The 18,780-nt window shown below is 55.6% G+C and overlaps 1 protein-coding gene across 3 annotated transcripts; it reads right to left on the bottom strand.

Moving 5' to 3' along the window:
• Positions 1-739: 739 nt before the first annotated feature.
• Positions 740-11,318, bottom strand: LSM14B (LSM family member 14B). 3 transcript variants are annotated; one of them, XM_027559067.1, is made up of 10 exons: positions 11,039-11,317; positions 8,953-9,116; positions 7,640-7,775; positions 6,791-6,907; positions 4,563-4,730; positions 4,256-4,333; positions 3,897-4,058; positions 3,395-3,545; positions 2,351-2,536; positions 740-1,874 (listed from the first exon to the last, which is right to left on the bottom strand). In XM_027559067.1, the coding sequence occupies exons 1-9, from the start codon at positions 11,163-11,165 to the stop codon at positions 2,365-2,367; spliced, it is 1,275 nt and encodes a 424-aa protein (XP_027414868.1). In that variant the 5' UTR covers positions 11,166-11,317; the 3' UTR covers positions 740-1,874; positions 2,351-2,364. The 3 variants fall into 3 exon arrangements, with proteins under 3 accessions (XP_027414868.1, XP_027414869.1, XP_027414870.1); XM_027559068.1 differs by lacking the exon at positions 4,256-4,333 and having other exon boundaries at positions 11,039-11,318; XM_027559069.1 differs by lacking the exon at positions 6,791-6,907 and having other exon boundaries at positions 11,039-11,318.
• Between the last annotated feature and the right edge of the window lie 7,462 nt (positions 11,319-18,780).

Here is an 18,780-nt window from a genome sequence, read left to right as displayed (position 1 = left end):
GCAAGGTTAAGCATAGGTGGTAAACTGACTTAACTATATTTAGAATCTCTAGCAGAGAAATACCTGTTGAGCTTGTGTGTGGAGTCACCTACCTAGTTTAGAATTAGTGTTTAGGCTGGTTGTATTCAGCAGGTCAACTGTGGAAGGTATTTATTTTTCACTGGTCAAAGATGTCAGTCACCCGAATGGAAAGTTGCCAAGAATTTGTTCAAATTCTGCAACTACCACCAGGGCTCAGGACCTGCTAGGAGTGGTGGACTGCCCAAAAGAGGACGTTGGCCAGAACACAAGGCTGGGTCCACCTGCTGCCTGGCCCTGCCCTGACGCTGCCTGTGAGAAACCACCTGGATGCCCATTAACAGTGACGAGAGGCGCTCCCATCTGGAAGTGGCCAGGGCTCTGCTTTTCTCTGTGGTCCAAGGGTCCACCCTGTAACACGTTATAAAGCATCAACATGAAGTTCTGGGGGTGTGGAAGCTGCACTAAGGTAGCAAGCTTTCTGAAGCTGGTTCTTTAAACCAGTGTCCCAAGTGTCCAGAGAGCAGGATCACTCACCCCAGAAGGGCCTGGCTGACGGCCCACACCCAGACTGACCAGGTCTTGCTCACAGCACCAGGTGTCCCCAGAGATCTGACCAGCTCAAGGCCTGAACGCACATGCACAGCATGCATGTGGGACAGGCATGTTAACCCTGATGTAATTTAGGCAACAGAGTCAACAGGACTATTTCTAGAGCAAGAAGAGTTTTAAAGGTTTGCGTGTTTATTTATAATTACAAGTTTACATTACTCCAACAGAGCAACCCCATTGCTATGCTCTAATTCTTAGCCATGAAGTCCTACAAAAATAAACCTAAGCTTTTACAGTAACGTAATACAGAACTAAAACCTTTATACCTACTTAAAGGGATTTAGTTACCAAGGTGCTTATGTTCACCACAATGCCCTGTCAGAGGGAACATGCTTCTACTACAGGTCTCATGCAACGAATTTATATTCCCACCCTCCCCTCCACCTACCAGTAAAACAAAAACATGGAACTATTTACAACTGAGAAGAAATATGCTCTCGGTCAATCGACCTCGCAAAAAAACAAAGACTGGCTCATTTCCAAGTGGATGAGACACCGAACAGCGTTCGGCCTGAGTCCAACACTGACTGGCCTGGGTCACGGACTGGCGAGGACAGGCACGCCACCGAGGGGCTTGTCCTGGGTGTTCACCCCCACCCCGATTCCTACAGAAGCCACGTTCCAAGTGACAGCTCACCACCAGGAGCCCCCCACCCCAACCCCACCAGCCCCTACCTTGACATTGCCCCTTGGGATGTCAGGGTCATCTGCTTTGCTTATACAACATGATCCGTGGGACACCGCACTTTCCCTGCCCTAGGCCCACCCGCCCCCACATGCCCCTGTGCTGGCCGTGCCCGGCTCCTGGGCCCCACCTGTGGCAGTGAGGGTGCCAGGCCAACAGCACCTGTGGCCAGTTGAGTTACAGAGATGCATTTGGCTGCTGCGTTTGCCAAATGAAATTTGGTTCCACCTTAAAGTCAAAGCTGTCCAAGAAAGGTCACAAAATGAGGATCACGCTTTCGCTCCAGAACCTTTTTGCAGAACACCAAAACCTTAGAATCAGGCTGTGCACAACTAAAAAGGAAAAATAGGCTAGGAAACCTCAAAGCGGTTTCCCATGTACACTTCCCCAAACAAGAGGTTCTAACCCAGACCACATCCAAGTTCAGTCCAAAACTTAAGAAGTAGCGTGGAACTTTCCAAACTCAGTAAACGAAGTGACCACATCTCCCCCAGTAAGTGCAGCGTTCTCCATCATCCTCGTAGACACGGCCTGGCACCCGTGCCGCTTCAGCAAGAGCCTTCGAGAAGACATGACACCTGGTTAGTATCTTACCAGGCACCTCCCCAGCCCAAGCCCAGCACACCCTGGCCTCCAATGAAGAAAGGGCTACTCAACCTTCCCCCAACCCCAAGTCAGCCAACACAACTTGAGATCATTGTTTTTGTCCACATTGGGGGTTGGGAGGCAGCTCCAGGTCCCACCTGCAGCTCACATGCCATCCAGACCCCAAGGGGCACATGTGATCCCTTGACCTAAAGATGCAGACTTGGGGGCACTGCAGGACCAGGCTGGGGCTAGTCCCAGCTTGTAATCATCTCTCCTGATTGACCACACTAGAGGAGGAAACACCCCACCCTTCTGTGCCTAGACCCTCACTTTGACAACCTGGGGCCTGAGTCTCACCGTCCTTGAGAGCCCCCCAAGTGATTCATTAAGATTACGGGGCCCAGTCTGGCCATGATGCTAAAGGGTCACGGAGCCCCCCTCACTTACCTTTGGCTGCCTCGTTACACCCTGCCGGTCCCAGCTCTGTGGGAAGTCGGGTTACGGCGGGTTGCACCGTTGCCCCTGCCCCCTCGAAATCCACCCCGGAAACTACGGCCTCGGAGGAACCTCCCTGACACTCCGAAGGTCTCCGTGTTGAGCTTCCTCTCCTCAGCCCACGTCGTCCGCCTGGAACTGAACCACAAACAAAGAACGTGAAACTGACTGCAGCAGGCAGCTCCTCACACAGCCTGGGGAGGAAGAAGGACAGATGGTGACTCATCACTGGAGCCATGGGGGGCGGCGGCAATCCAGTCAGGACCTTGGAGCCGGAGCCTCTGCACTGCAAGGATTCCCAGGCCTATTTCCTACTGGACGGGTCTCTCACACCTGCAACCTCTTAAAGCCAGCACAAGACTGCTGTGTGCTCAGGGTGAAGGGCAACAAGAGCCTCTTCCTTTCCTTTCTGCTGTACCCCCAGCGCCCACTACTCCACTGGAGTAACGAAGGGACCTGAGTGTCCACACCATGCTCATCCTACAGACTCCATTTACTGTCTAGCATGTTCCTGGGCAGCACCTAGGCATCAGCAGTTGGGTACTAAAAACAAAGCACATACAAGTCCCCGGCCTCAAGCCATCAGGTTTAAGAAAACCGTGGACACCCATGCCAGCTGCCTAGGTGGCAAGGGCCTCAAGCCAGCAAGGTCAGACCAGGAAGCAGGCCCAGGCGAGGTGGTACAGAACTGAACATCAGCAGTACCAGCGGGGAGCACTTTCCACCCCCACCCTGATGGTTCAAAAGGGCAGCTGAGCAAAGAGGGGCCTTGACCTGGGTCAGATCACTCTAGCACCAGTGACCCCACCTACTGATGGTGCCACTGGGGCTACTGTGTGCATGATGGTAAAACTGTGAATGGGGGCCCCAGAGATCTGCCCTGAACCTGAGATCTGGGTTTGGTCTCCATGGGAGCATGCCCCAGTCTCAAGGGCACAGGTACACCACCTCCACACCAGCTCCCCGAGGCCTTGCCTGGTCCCTCAGATCCCCAACCTGGTTTTGAGTTCAGAGGAGATGTTGTCAAAGAAGGACTTGGATTTGTCATAGTAGCAGTTGGGCCCCAAGTGGTCCTCGTCAGCAGGGGCCTCGTCACTCTGGGTCACCACGGCCAGGTCCTTCTCTTCCCCTTTCTCAGCTTTGTCATCTGCACAGAGAAGCAGAGCACTGAGATGCCAGGGAGCAAACCAAGCCCCTTCTGCCAGGACAGGTGCCCACTAGGCCACTCCAGCTGACTGAGGCTTGGGGAAACGCCCAGGAGTGTTCTGCACTGAGTTAAAGCTCTTCTGCTCCTCAGGGCTGGTCTCTTTCACCCCGCACTGCCCCAGGCCCTGCAATCTGCTCTTGTCCCCACTCCAGACTCCACTCCTTGCCAGGAATTCCTTATATGACAGGCAAGCTTTCCCAGTGACCACCATTCCCAGCTGCCCCCTACCCCCAGCTGTCTTTCCTTGACCCACTCTATGGACACTCCTGGGGGGAGGGCAAATTTTCAGACCTTTAAAATTCAGTTTCTTCTTAAATTCCTTGTCCAGCTCTTCTCTGTTGAACTGGGCATTTGCACTCTCAAAATCAAAGTCACCTTCAAACTTGATTGTGTTTTCCTTGATGTTAGTTGGACGGCTTTGCCCTCTGGAGCGGTTCCTTGTTCGTCTGTTCCCTGTGAGAAGAAAGAGTGGCCTTGGCTGGTAAGCCACTAACCCAACATTGCTCAGTGTCAAACAGCAGACCAAGAGGGACAGAATACATGGAAGCCACCGCTGAACCCAGCCCCCTGAAACTGTCACCCACGAGAAGCAGGCAGGAGCAGTGAGCAGAGCACAGCTCCCCAGAACTCTAAATGGCAATAGCTGTTACCTGAGCGCCTCCTCTGAGGTCTTCTGTTCTCGTCATTCACCTGCCCTTGAGTTTGCACAGCTGCTGGCTGAGCTATATCTAAGGCGCAAAAGGAAAGAGTTTAAGGCCAGCACCCGCAGAAGCAAAGCCCAGCAAGGGATATAGGCGGCACCCCCAGGGTACATGTGGCAAGAGGCTGCCCTGCAAAATCTATAGGGCTTGTGAGGTGAGGGGCCGGGGGATCTAGTTAAAAAAATAGAGACCCCCCCAGGAAGCACTGTGCCTATGAGAACATGAATAAAGACCAGGGGAGAGAGCAGTTAAGTACCGGCGGTGGCCTTGGTGCCGGGTGGGGCCGGGCGCCCATTGAGCTGCATGCCCACAGTGCCCTTGCCAGGTAACAGCTTCTTGGAGTTTAAGTTATCAAGAGATCCAGTCTGGACGGCCTGCTCCACCATGGGGCTCTTGCTGACTGAGACAGATGGAAAGCTGGCTCCTGAGTTGAGAAGAAGAGGATTTAAAAATGGAGAAAAGGAGCAAGCCTCACACCCCACACCCCGATACTTGTCTCCCAGCTGGCGAATGAGGCAGGAGAGGAAGGCAACTGCCTTGAGAAATTCTACCAAACGCAGCACAGCCCTGACTTGTACCATCCCCTGCACTGAGTCTAGGCAGCAACAAAGCCAGCAGGCTCCCCTAGTTAGGGCACCCCGAGGAGGGAAACCCCTACCACCATGAACACCTCTCAAGTGCCTTAGAAAACGCTTCCCCCAAACCACATAAGCTCTAACCCCGTGGGGGCTCGACAGTCCTGAGATGCTGGTGAATTCATGGTCTGAGAATGTGTTTCACTCTGGGCCCTCCTGGACAAGAACCATCTCAGTCTGGCATCTTCCACAAAATGCTAGAACACGGTCATTTTTGCTTAAGGCGCAATAAAATAAAAAAGGATGAAGCAATGAGAGCTGACTACAGAGAAGTGACAGCCTGTGCTCCCCCAGTGAAGGCTCATTGTAAGAGCCCAGGGTTCCCAGGCTGCCCTTGGAGCCGGCACTGCAGGAATCTTTCCCCACCCCGAGGCATCCCCAGGCCTGAGGGCAGAAGAGAAGCCTCGGAAGCCAGTCTTGGCAGAATTCCCAGCTCACGGGAGGGGCTTAGCCACAGGAGGAGGCCAGAGGGGGAGGTCAGGCCATCTCCCCTCCCACGTTCCTGTGGGCACTGTTGCAGCAGACAGCTGAAGACTAGGTGGAGGTGCACAGACTTCTGAGACAGAATGAATCCTAACTATAGAGTAACTATGTTCGGAGGAGCAGCCCAGCACACGTGAACACAGGACAGTCTACCTTCTGTTGCAAACACAACAGAAACGACTGTGAGAAATTCCTTGTAAAGATCAGAAGTACTCAGAAGCCAGGCCCTACACACAGGTACTTTTTATTTTGGCCACACCACAAAGCAGGGATCAAACCTGTGCCTCCTTCAGGGGAAGCGCGAATTCTTAACCATTGGACTACCAGGAAGTCCCCACGCTGGTACTTCTAAGTGTTCTCTGTGATGGCATTAATTAACCTAGACCACTTTCTCTGACAATTTCGTCACTGAGCATGGCCTTCCCACAACAAGACACAGCTGTGTCCTACTCACACTGTAACCAGACTGGGCAAGAACCTTGGGCTTGTTTACCTTTCACAAAAACAGACCACTCAAACTATCTTGCCCTTAGAGCAGTTCTAAGTAAAGAGCCCTGCTGCTACTGCTGCTAAGTCACTTCAGTCGTGTCTGACTCTGTGCGACAACCACCAACTATCTCAGGCAGTTTTTAAATGGAGAAAAACCATCACTGCAGCCATAGCTCAGATCCTCTGGCATCCACGCAGGAACGCAACACAAGCAGGTTAACAGACTGACGGTAGTTGTGGACTGTAACGGAAGCCCCAGGTACCATCTTGGACTGAGTCTCTGCAATGGTGAGGGTGGCACACAGCGCTCTCGTGTCAGACTGCTGGTGAAAGGAGAAGGCCCAGAAAGGTCAAGAAACTCCCACACATGCAGGCACCCGGCAGACAGGTTGCACAAACCAGTGTTAATAAGCCAGGGATCAGGCCCACTGTTCACCTGGTCTACAGCTCAGGTTGGCCACCCAATTTTAATGGTGCTTCTTTCCCCAGAGATATCTGAGGCCCCCGATTCCTCATGCCCTGGGTGGTGAGGAAAGTGCCACACGGATCCCAGAGCAGCAGGCGATCGCCCTGCAGACTTCCCCAATAGAAACCCCAGAAAAGGGCCTTCTGAGCAGAGGTAATACGGAATAGGTGAAAACAGGCCCTGGACTCAGGACGAGTGAACAAAGTGCACTGCCGGTTCTTTCTAATCAGTCATTTAAAACTGTGGGAGCCATTACTCCAGGATCGCATGCAGAACCACACAGAAGCACTTGAGCTGATCCATGGGCTCAGCAAGTTATTTGCTACAGCTACCGTCATTCTGGGCTACTACTGGTTTACCCCTCGCTCTTAGCTCGCAACACGGCATGCAGTTCTCCAAAACTGCTGTTACCCTTGGAAGTGAGCTGGTGTGGCTCTGAGGACATGTCAAGCTCTGAAACAGGTTGTGGAGATGGAGAAGAACTAGGGCTGGAAGCCGCGGCTGAGGCTGGAGGGCTTACCAACTTCTCTAAAAGAAGATAAAGGAGACAAGAGCAAACAAGAAAGCACACAGGTGAGTAAGGAGAGACTCCGCTCGCACCCAGCAGGCTCTTTCACGGGGCACTTTGTTCACACAAGCCTCACCTAGGAAGAGGGAGCCAGGTGAGAAGGGCTCCTGCACTGCAGGAGCAGTGGTCAAGACGGCAGGACTCTTACAAGCATGATTCATGAGCGAAGTAGGCAATGCCTGCAACTCTGTGGTCTGAATACACTGCAAACCTATGGCCAGGTAACCCTCAGTCTACGCGTGTAGAGAACTTACTCAGCCGTGGGGGAAATTTCACTTTTTGAGCAAAGCACTGACAGGAGAATGATAAAAGGATAGAATAGGTGGGTGTTGCACTTAACTTTTATATTTATAGGCTGACAAATGTGTAAGTGGTTAGAACTCATCTGTAATTACACATATCAGTTATTTCTTCCTTGAAGCAGACGTACCACAACTTCCACCCAGACACAGGCTATTTTAAAGGAATTCTGATTCAGTTCATCTGTTTCAAAACTCATACTGCTGCCTCTCTCACTCATTTGAGGAATTACTAATTTCTCACTAGCTGAAGGGGCACTGAGAAAGGTACATTACGCAGTGTGCACTACAAATCTGCATGTGACAAGAATACAGTGTCCCCACCACCAGGGTCTGTGCCCATCTCCTGGATGTCACAGCACAGGCAGTTCACAGGTGGCAAAGGTTACTCACCTAAACCCAAGGAAGCGGCATACTGCTGGCTAAGCAGGGAGCTGGCGGCCAGCTGGCTGTAGGGCGGCATCCCTCGGAAGGGGCTGTAAGGCACGTGTGGCTGGAAGGAGGAGGCCGAGCCCGAGCCCAGGGAAGACTGAGCAACGAGACACACAGGTGAGAGCAGCGCAAGGCCTCCCATCACCCTGCCTGGAGAGCACCGTGCAGACCAGCAAAGGCAGCCAGGCTGTCAGCCTGTGTTCGCAGAGGCTGAGGCGGCACCGAGGAGCATGAGCCTCCAAGATGGCCTCAGGGAGCTCAGAACTGCCCTTTCCATACTTTATCCCCAGCTCCACCAGTCTACAAAATTCTAACACGATCTTCTCCTAACGCTATGAACCCCTCTAATGGCCCCTGCTGCCTATGACTAGAAACTCAGAGGACCAGGGGCATCGACTAGGCCCTTCCCCCAACATTCAGGGGCCCAGCTGTGCTACTAGGGAACTGTCTTCACACGTTTCCTCTCTGGCTCCCCACCTTCAGGCAGACTGGTGCCTGGGCCCCGATGTCTCTCAGGACTTGTTCAGGTACTTCCTTCTTCGCAGCTTCCTAGGGATGCTCATTCCAAGCCTTTCCAAAGTCTGGCCTGGAGCTTCTTTACGGGCTCCACAGCCCAGAGTGCAAGCTCCTACCTCCCAGGGGGCACGCTGAGCCCCAGAGCCTCCTGCAGTGTGAACCCAAGAAGAGTCAGTGACTGTCGATGTTTACAAGTCAAGAAAGGGACTTGTAAACTTCTTACAAGTTAAGAAAGGGATTACTAGGGACCCCTGGGCTCCCTAGTAATCCAGGGCAAATGCCCTAATGCAGCAGGCAGGCATGTGGTGTGAGACCTGCAACGTCAATGTTCCGCAACTCTAAATACAACGCCTGGACAATGTGGAAACAGCGAGTTCCGCTGACCCAAGTCCCTCCAAACGTCTCTGCTGCTCATAGCACACCACTGGGGCTACAGGCTTACCCAACCCGACACTAAGGACAAGCCCCCCAGGTGCATATTGGTAATCTCCCCTAGAAGCATCTCGCCCCCCACCCCTCCCAGCACACCCACCTCCCTCTTCAGTACACCCGCCTCCCTCTTCAGTACACCCCACTGCGTGCTAGAGGAGGTTAAGACCTCCCACAGAACACCAACCGCCTAGACGAAAATTCAACTACTTTTCATGAAAAGATCATTCTTTGAGTTGAGCACTCTGGCCAGACGACACCAAGTTCCACTTGGAAACCAGCAGCTCTTAGAAACAATGCCCACAACAGAAATACAGAGAGGCACTTACTTGAACGATAGCAGGATCCTGAGGGAGCGTGTGCTGAGCTTTCGGAGGTTCACACACAGTAATATCTTTGATATCACTTCCCCGGAAGATGATGTACTCATAAATCTCCTCTCTAGGGGGAGCAGGCCTATCTGTGGGACGGTCTTCAGTACCGAAGGACCTCACTTAGGAGTTGAGAAAAAGAAGGGTTAATTTGTTGTCCTCAACCAAGTGCATTCAATCAGTCCCCTCCGAGGAGCCATCCACAGCACCCAGTTTCCACGTTTCAACTAATACCCACCCCCCAATTATCAATGGAGAAGACCCCATTATCAACTGACAAGACCCCAGCTGTCGAAGCTCCAAAAAGTTCTAGGTCACAAAGGACAAGGAAAGATTCATGAAGCTCAGTGTTCTCACTTTCAAATACAAGCCAGCGCTCTCACAAAATGAGTCGTCTGGTTTGCAGAACCCCCATTCACATCTGACTTAGCAGATTAAACGGCCCCACAGCTGCTTTTTGATTGAAACTTCACAACACATCAGCCCAGGGGACTCTGTTTTCAACGGAGAAAAGCCGTGGGTTGAGTGCTATCCCCACCCTTCTGTCCACAACCAGCCTGGGAGGAGCTGGTAGAGAAACAATGGGAGAGGGGGGCCCTGAACATGGACGCCCACCAGCAGTGTCACTGTCTCCTAGAGGAACTTCCTAGGGGGTTAACCCCTGATGGCAGGGTTCAAGGAGCCCAAGCTCCTCCTGGGATCTCTGAGGCACAGATGGGCTTGAGGCTGCCTCTAACGAATTTGAGCACACTGAGGACCAGGGACTACTCTAGGCTTCAGGTTTTCCAACCAGGGTCTCAGGCCAAATTCAGTCAAAAGTACAAATGACAATATAATCTTATAATACTAATACTAGTTAGTACTATTACAAATTAGTACTTATACTAACACAATACTAATAGTACTTGTATCAACACCTCCTGGAGCAACGCGTCCATCCAAAAACTTAACTACCAGTCTTTAGAGGAGCTATTCCCAGAGCTGGGAACTGACTGCGACCTAAAGGCCTGGGGCTCTAACACAAGAGCGTGGGCGCTGCACCTTGACCCTTGAAGCCCAGCACAATGTCCTTGGCCTAATAAGACCCACCAAGCACACGGGGCTTCTGCAGACCTGGCTGCACGCAGCACTTCTAGGAGGCAGGGGAACCACACTAGTTACCTTCCCGGAGGATGAAGACAAAGGAACTTTGAGGCCACCTCCTGCCTCAACACACTCAGAAAGACTCTGGGCTCCAGCAGAGGCACAATGCAGCCATCTTTTCCCTAGTCTCCCAGGACTTCAGTGGGGATACCAGCGCCCGCAGGGAGGGGTCTGTCACCAAAGGATAAACCCACAGACCGAACGTCTGAATTAGAGTTGGAAGGCGCTTTCAAACGGAGCACCTAGCCGCCAACCGACGCTCTTATCCTGGCAGGAGAATCCATTAAGACGTGGTATTTGTTCAGGCTCAAGGCCCCAGCTGCTTAATAGGTTCCAGAAGGGCTTGCAGGAGTCGTTTTCTTACCCCCCGCCCTCACAGCGTCCCGGAGAGGCCCGGGGAGACTCGGGTCTGCCCGCCCCCCCATCCCTCCCTTCCCCTCCCCTCCCCCTAGGGACTAGGTTTTCTCGGCGCCCGCAGCCCCCTCGGCCCTAGGGCAGGCAACCCCAACAACGCCGAGCCCCCACCTGCAGAGGTGGGCTACGCCACCAAGGAGAACGGGGGGCGGCGCCGCGGGTGCTGGACCCGCCCCCACCTCCCCACCCCAACTCCGGGCAGCGCGGGGCTGCGGCTCACAAATACGCCGCCTCCGGGGCCCGGGGAGCCCATTGTGCGGGTCCAGCCCCGGAGGGCTGCGACGGGAGAGGGGCGGAGGCCGGGGGCGCCCCGGGGGGCGCGGACCGGATGCGGGGGCGCGCCAGGGGGCGGGGGAGGGGCGCCAAGGGGGGGTGAGGCGGGACTGGGGAGGGGGCGCGCTGGCGGAGGTGGGGGTAGGGCGGGGGCGCGGGCCCGGCTGTTGGAGGGGGTGGGGGCCGGACGGTTGGGACGGCCGCGGCGCGCTACCTTTGGCGAGCGCCACGGTGGAGTTGTCCGTGTCGATGGTGTAGAGGATGCCCTCGTAGCGGATCTGCGCCTTGGAGATGAGGCTGATCTTGCTGCCCAGGTACGGGGTGCCCGAGGAGCCGCTCATGGCGGCGGCCTCCCGGCCGGGCCTGGCCCGCTCGCCTCCGCGCGGTCGCCTCCTCACCCTCTCCTCGGCCTCGGCGCCGCCTCACCGCCGCGCGAGGGCCTCCGCGGGGACCTGCGAGCGAGCGGCGGCGGCGCGCGGCCGGGGGCTCAGAGGGGAGCGCGGGGGAGGAGGGGCCACAGCAGCCACATCCGGGGCCTGCGCCGCCACGCCCCGCCCCCACACGCTCGTCCCCCATTGGCTTGCCTCGCCGGCCTCCCTTTAAATATGGCCGTGCCGCCGGCCTGGGGGCGGGCCCACGATCTGCGCCTGCGCAGCCATCGCCGCCAGCCCGGGCGGGCTTTCCCCTGCTTTCCGCCCCACTTCTCGGCTGGCTCCCGGCGGGCCCCGCGCAGGGTGGTAGCACGAGACACGACGGGCAGGACTGGGGGAGGGGTGGGAATCGGCCGGGGCGGAGCGCGCGTGCGCGGGAGGGGCGGGGCACACGTGTGGCGAAGGGGCGGGGCGCCAAGTTCTGCCTGCCGCGCGTGCTAATCTTCTCGCCACCCAGGGGCAGGGAGCCAGTGGACAGTGTTCACGGCTCTGTTTCCCTTTTAAAGCAGCTTGCCGGACATCTTTCCCCGGCCCTGGGCGGGAAGGCCAGCGTGCGCCCCAACTCTCCCGTTCCCCAGGGGCGAAGATTGGGGGCTCCTTTCCTCGGGGAGTGACGGGGGGTCGGGGTCACTGACCGCGGAGTGAAGGTGGGAGGCCGGGGAGGTCTCTTCCTTGAGGGTAGAAGGTAGGAGGCCGGGCCATAATCATTGCCAGCGGGGTGGAGGCGGAGGGTCGGGGGGGGAGGGTCTCTTCCCTAGGCGGAAGAAGACAGGGGATCAAGGTCACTGCCTAGGAGGTTAGGGTGGGGGCTGCCCCTCGCGCGTGGGGCGCCGTAGTAACTGCGGGTAACGAGCGCTTCCGGCGCGTTGGCCGCTAAATATAACATGCTGAGCGCATCTTCTCCTTTAATCCCGCCCCTCCCCCTCTCCTGCGGTGGCGTTCCGTGTCCCTTAAAATAAATCCCAGCCGCGCCACCAGGGCCTCCGAGCCCAGCCTGACCTGGCCTGCTTGCCGCCTTGTCCGGCTCCGGCTGGAGGCGTCTCAGTGAACAGGGGAACGGGTCGCCCCTCCTGTTCGTTAGACCCCTCTTCCCTGCATAGCCCTGTACTCCATGGGTGGTTACGTCTGCACTTGCTTTTTTTTTTTTGGTCTGTCTCGACATCAAATCAGAGGCCAGTATTGGGTCGTGTAAAAGCTTAATGAGTGGTGACCAGCATTTTATAAAAACGAAACAGAATGAGGCGGAGAGCATCTCAGGGAGAGTGCTCTGGCCCTGGGAACCGTTTATTTCAGGTACACGTATCTAAGTGGGTACTTGACCAAGATGTAAAGTGCGTTGCTTGCGGTAAGTGCCCAATGAAAACGTGAGAGCCACCGCAGTGAACCCCTTACCACACCGTGCACATCGGCTCTGACTCCCCATATTACAGAAGAAACCGAGCCTCGGCATGGGAGGGCTACGCGGCCCGCAGGTTGCAGATGCCACAGACTCCTGCCCTTGTGAACCCCCTGGTCCCACAGGCACCCCGCAACAGAACAGTATTAGGTTGGAGAAAAGGGAGCAGAGAGGAAACAGAAGACAAGATAAAGAAGTCTTCAAAGTTTAACTGCTGAGATTTAGCTGTGCTTCTCTGCTCCTGGAAGTGCACTGGTGAGGTGACCCCTGGGCTAGTCCAGCTCCAGTAAGGTCTCCAGGCCTCGAGGCATCTGCCCATAGGCGTGACACAGGGCGCTCCCTCAGCACAGCACAGTCTTCCCCAGGGCGTGCCTGTGTGCCACAGTGCCCCCAGGTCTCCTGAGCACCTCAGTGACCATACGGCCTAGGGTCCCCTGTGCAGCTGATGCCCCCCCGGCCACTATCCAAGGTCCAGAACATGACTTGCCCCAGGTCACAGGTTCTGTGGCTCACACATCTCGCCACAGCTGTGTGTGTGCAGGGCAGCTGGAGGGGGGGTGGTGGTGCGGAGGGGTGGGGGCTGCGTTCACCATCAGGAGCCGACTCAGCCGTGGATAAGGGGCTAGGTCATGAGCTCCAGGGTCAGGGCAGGGGCAGTGCCCGAGACCTCAGAGAGACAACTGGGCTCCCAGTGTGCAGCCGGCTGGTTCCCAGAGGACGTCAGTCACTGCAAATGGCAGGGCAGAGCCTAAAAATACACGTGGCGCACAGGTCCAGGAAGGCTGGCTGTGCCATTCATTCCTTGGCATCCTGCCCACAGTGGAGGGCACTTGCAAAAGGACTGAGAGGGGGAGCAGTTGTGTGGGGCCTACACGTATCTCAGGAGTCTATTAGTGTGGTCTGTTTCTCAAGTGATGACACACCCCTCCAGCCCCACCACCCTAAATAGTGGTCCACAGTGCCCACCTGCTCAGTCATCACCAAGCCTTAGGCTCCCAAGCCTGGGGATGTAGTGCATGCTAAGTCACTTCAGTCGTGTCTGACTCTTTGCGACCCTGTGGACTGTATCCTGCCAGGCTCCTCTGTCCATGGGATTCTCCTGGCAGGAATACTGGAGTGGGTTGCTGTTTCCTCTTCCAGGGGATCTTCCCAACCCAGGAATCGAATCCACATCTCATGTCTCCTGCATTGGCAGATGGGTTCTTTACCACTTGGGCTACCTGGGAAGCCTGGGATGTAGAGAGAGGAGCTTAGAACCCAGAAGACTCTGGGTGGATTGGACTCCCTACCTCAGTTTCTCCTTTTGCCAGATGGAAATGACAGCTGTCCTCCTCCTCTCACTGGGAGCCTGTGAGGACCCCAGAAAATAATGTTTGTGATGGGCTTTTGATAGGTGCTGGGGCTCTGCAGAAGCGGCTGGCTAGGTTTCCACTGCACCCACGAGCCACACACTAAGCCCTGGTGTTTGGAGGAGAGCGTCCCTTATTAAGGGCTTCCCAGGTGGCGCTAGTGGTAAAGAACCTGCCTGCCAATGCCCAAGAGATGCAGGTTTGATCCCTGGGTCAGGAAGATCCCCTGGAAAATGGTGTGGCAACCCACTCCAGTATTCTTGCCTAGAGAATCCCATGGACAGAGGAACCTGGTGGGCTACAGTCCATAGGGTTGCAAAGAATCAGACACGACTGAAGAAACTCAGCATGCTCACACACATGTCCCTTACTAAGGACGAATGTGAAGCTACACAGAACCCTGCCCAGGGTTCCATTGGCGCCTGTGTCCTGCAGCAGGTGAGGGGCAAGTTGCCATAGAAAGCCACTTTGTGACTGATAGGCAACTGAAAAAGAATGCCTGGCCTGGCCACTGACCTCACAGGTATTATGGCTTAGTAGGGGCTTCCCCGGTGGCTCAGCGGTAAAGAAGCTACCTGCAATATAGGAGCCACAGGAGACACAAGTTCAATCCTTGGTTGGGATGATTCCCCTGAGGAGGTCATGACAACCCACTCCATTATTCTTGCCTGGAGAATCCCATGGAAAAAGGAGCCTGGAGAGCAGCAGTCCGTGGAGTCACAGAGTCAAATAGGACTGAAGTGACTTAGCACGCATGCACATGGCTTAGTAGCAGCAAAACAGAACAGATGAGTTCTTAGTAATAGATAGGTGGTCACAGATAAAGCAGGAATCGAGTCTATGGTCTGAAGCTGGGAATGTGCCAGCAAGGCAGGACCTTGCCTGTCCCCTCCTCTCCTCCAGGACCTGATATGCACGCATGGGATGGGTAGATGTCCACCCTCTGAGAGGGAGACATTGCTTAGAGAGAGTGAGGAGCCAGGAGGGGGCTGAGGAGTTAGGTGGACTGGGTCAGGGGCAGGGGGCTGGCTTTGGGAGTTTTCCAGTCTTACTGGGAGTCTTCCAGGCAGTCTTCCAGGGGTTGGGAAGCCTCGGACAGGTGTGCTCAGGGCCTCTGTGGTCTGGGAGTAAAGACAAGAGGAGCAGGGTTGATCCTGCACAGCCAGGCGTCCTCCTCAAGTTCTCATCTCTCTGAATCCAGTGGAAGTGCATTCCCTGCCCTGGGGCCTGCAGGACTATTTTCCCTGGAGGCTCCCAGAGCTCTGGTGGGTTGAGGTTCATTCATCTTTGGATGTCCCCTGCCCTCCTTTCCCTTCTCCTTCATCCCTTCCTTCCTCTTCCATCTCCCTCTCCTTCCCTCCCCCCACCCCTTCCCCATCTCCTCTCCTCCTCTCGCAGCCTACCACCTACCCAGCTGAGTCTCCTGGTGATGAGGCATGCTATGGGGAGTAAACAGAAGTGTATTTGGGGACTTCCCTTGTGGTCCAGTGGCTAAGACACTGTGCTCCCAATGCAGGAAGCAGAGGTTCAATTCCTGGTCAAGGAATTATATTCCACAAGTTGCAACTTAGAGTTCACATAACCCAGTGAAGGTTGAAGATCCCTCATGCTGCAGCTAAGACCCAGTGCAGCCAAATAATGTGTTAAGAAGCAGACCTAGCTAAGCGGCCTTGGCCTGCCTTTCTAGGTCCAGCTGGGTGGGACAGTGAGCAGAGTTGAGACCCTGGCAGACCCAGACACTTGGTCCCTGAGTATCAACGGGCTTCCCTGGTGGCCCAGTGGTTGGGAGTCCACCTGCCAGTGCAGGGGACACGGATTCGATTCCTGGTTTGAGAGGATTCAACATGCCTCAGAGCAACTAAGCTCGTGCGGCACAGCTGCTGAAGCCTGCGTGCCTGGAGCCTCTTCTCGGTCACAAGAGAAGCCCTCGTGCACTGCAACTAAAAAAAGCGCGCACAAAGCAATGAAAACTCAGTGCAACCAAAAATAAATCTAAAAAAAGACAGCAAACTTGGAAAAAAAAAAAAAAAAAGGGCCCAGGAACGACTAAGGGGGCACATCCCGGGAGCCCTTAGCCACCCTCACCACCCAGGGCCGGTCAGGCAGACCTGGCTGTGTTCTCCTAACCTCTCCGACTCCAGCATTCTAGTGAAAAGTGGGGACTGGGTTGTGGCTCATGGTCTGAGGATGGAAAGTGTGAGCACCAGGCCAGCAAGCAGGAGGGATCCTCGTAACACCTCATCCGGGGTCACCCCCATCTGCTTGCATGCTCAGATCTCCCTGAGAAGGGTGATAGAAAGGGTTGTTAGGGACCAGGGCCCACCATGCACACAAGGAGGGTGGAAGGAGGTTGAGGTCCCCGGGCCCCCTGCATCAGCAGCTGGGCCCACCCTACCCATCCCACAAGGCACCCCCACCCCTTCCGTACACCTGGGCTCCCTCACAACCTCAAGGAAGAAGAGGTGTCCAGGCCGGAGAAGTCAGTGGTGAGCGTTTGACTCCTGAGAGCAGGTTGAGAGGAAGACAGGTTTCAGAGAGGAGAGGGAACTTGCCCAGAAGCAGAGCCCTGAGGCACCATTCCTGGTGCCTCCCACCTCACCTCCTTCCTTGTGCCCTGGGCATCTCCTGCCCACATTCTTCTGGGGTAGTAAGCCACCGGCCACAGTGGTGGGCAGGCCTACGGTTCAGGTGACCTGTCCCCACCCCCTAAGAGCCCCCATGCCAGGCTCTGGGTCCAGCGCAGGTTTGGCACGAGGCACATGCACCATTGTTGTTTGTCCGGCTCAGCTTGTAGGGAGCCTGCCAGTGCTCCATGCCAGCCACCCAGCCCTGGCCTCCTGGTGGTTCCCAAGGGGAGCTCAGAAAAGGGATGTGGGCAGTGGGGCAGGGGGCTGTAGGGAGGGTCCTCTGTGTTCCCCTGAGCACATGGCAAGGGGTGTTTTTATTTATCAGTAGGTCTCTAAGGGCCCAATGGTGATGCATGTGTCTGTCTAGCAGCAGACGCTCTGGAGCGATCTCACAGCAGAGCTGGTGACTGCTGGCAGGAGATTGGGTCAGTCTAGGCACCACACGTAAGCAGACCGTGGTCGCATAGACGGGGCCGTGAGAGAAAGAGACTCAAAGGACCCACGCTCTGATCCTCTGTATGGAGTCACAGGCCTGCACGATGCACACAGGCTGTTGGAGGTCAGGATGGGGTCCCCCAGCCTAGGGGGTGCCTAATGATGATGAACCCAGCCTGGGCTAGATGTTCAGCCAGGGTCACAGGCTAGTAAGTGGCTGGGCTGGGGTTCTGATCTGAGCCTCCAGCTTCTGAATGTACACTCTGCCTCCTGGCGTTCCCTGTTCAGCCCCCCGGGGAGAGACCAGATGCCCTCTCCTCACTCAAGGAAACCTCGCTGTGCCTGTGCCCAGGGCAGGCTGTCCTGAGCTGAAGCTTGGAGGGGGGTGGGGGGAGGGCATTCCTTCATCTTCCCTCTCTTGACCCCATGCAGAGAGTGCAGGATGCCGGCCCAGGACGTTGCCACAGTAACCCAGAGACCTCCTGGGAGCGTCCTAGAATGTGAACGCCTGTCAACTCCAAGGCTGGACGCCTGCTTTTCTTTGCACCTGCTGATGATACATGAGTGCGGGCGTGACACAACTGCAGCTCCAGGAATGAAGTTGTGTAAATAAGCAGTAGAGGGCTTCCCAGGTGGCTCAGTGGTAAAGAATCCACCTGCCAATGCAGAGGATGGGGGTGGGGTTTGATCCCTGGACTGGAAGATCCCCTGGAGAAGGGAATGGCAATCTACTCCAGTATTCTTGCCTGGAGAATCCCAGGGACAGAGGTGCCTGGCAGGCTAGAGTCCATGGGGTTGCCAAGAGTCACTAGACAGCGCAACTGAGCACATGTGCAGAGACGGTCCGGCCCCTGAAGCCTGTGGTCACTGCAGGGCTCGGGAGCCAAGCCGAGGGCTTCTCGGCTGTGTGCTGACACCCTTACCCAGTGAGGGGCTGGAGTGTGGATGGGGAGCATCCTGCCGGGCCCATGGGTACTTTGGCTCACGAAGGTCCAGTTTGTTAACACTACAAACCTTCCCTTCTGTGGCTGCTGGAAGCTCCCTGAACACAAAGGCTCGGCAGCAAGAAGTCATGTTTGTGGAGAGCCTGGGCCCTGAGGCAGACACTCACTGTGATGCACACGAGCCAGGCAGGCAGGCGTGTGGTGGGAGGGGCAGCCCATGGGCCGGGCTGAGGAGGAGGCTCTCCTCCAGGAAGACGCCTCTACCCAGAGCTGCTTCTGGGTTTTCCAGGAGGTCCCAGCAGCTGGATGGTGTGTGCGGGGGTGGGCGGTGCCAAAAACACACCCCCATGGCTGGAGTTGCTCACACAAGCTACCGCAGACGTCCACGAGTGTATATTTGTCTTTCCCAAGCAGCAAGCATGGGAACTGTGTTTGCCTTGGGAGTCTCCCTGGGTTCAGGGAAGTGTTTTCACAAATAGTGTTCACCATGCTCCCTGGAGTCTCAGGGCCAGCGGTCCAGAGTCTCGTCTCTCTCTACACTGGGCTGTACCAAACTCACATCTGTTTATTCATTTCTTTGTTTAGAAACGTTATCGAGGTGTTATTTACACACCATAATATTCACCCATTTAAGGTGTTCGGTTCAGAGATGTTTAGTATAGTCACAGAGTGGTACAGCCATCACCACTATATAATTCCAGAACATTCCAAACCTCCAAACCGGGGTTTCCCTGGTGGTCCAATGGTTAGGATGCTGAGCTTCCACTGCAGGGG

Source organism: Bos indicus x Bos taurus, chromosome 13, assembly GCF_003369695.1.
Source record: "Bos indicus x Bos taurus breed Angus x Brahman F1 hybrid chromosome 13, Bos_hybrid_MaternalHap_v2.0, whole genome shotgun sequence".
Classification (NCBI taxonomy): Eukaryota; Metazoa; Chordata; class Mammalia; order Artiodactyla; family Bovidae; genus Bos; species Bos indicus x Bos taurus.
This window is presented reverse-complemented; position numbering and strand designations above follow the sequence as displayed.

Bases quoted from the DNA above. Each gene is read 5' to 3' on its own strand.
- LSM14B (XM_027559067.1), bottom strand. From the start codon at position 11,165: ATGAGCGGCTCCTCGGGCACCCCGTACCTGGGCAGCAAGATCAGCCTC. The intron at 4,731-6,790 runs GTAACAGCAGTT...TTCTCAACTCAG, and splicing joins ACACCAGCTCACTTCCAAGG to GAGCCAGCTTTCCATCTGTC. The intron at 4,059-4,255 runs GTAACAGCTATT...TTCTTCTCACAG, and splicing joins ACCTCAGAGGAGGCGCTCAG to GGAACAGACGAACAAGGAAC.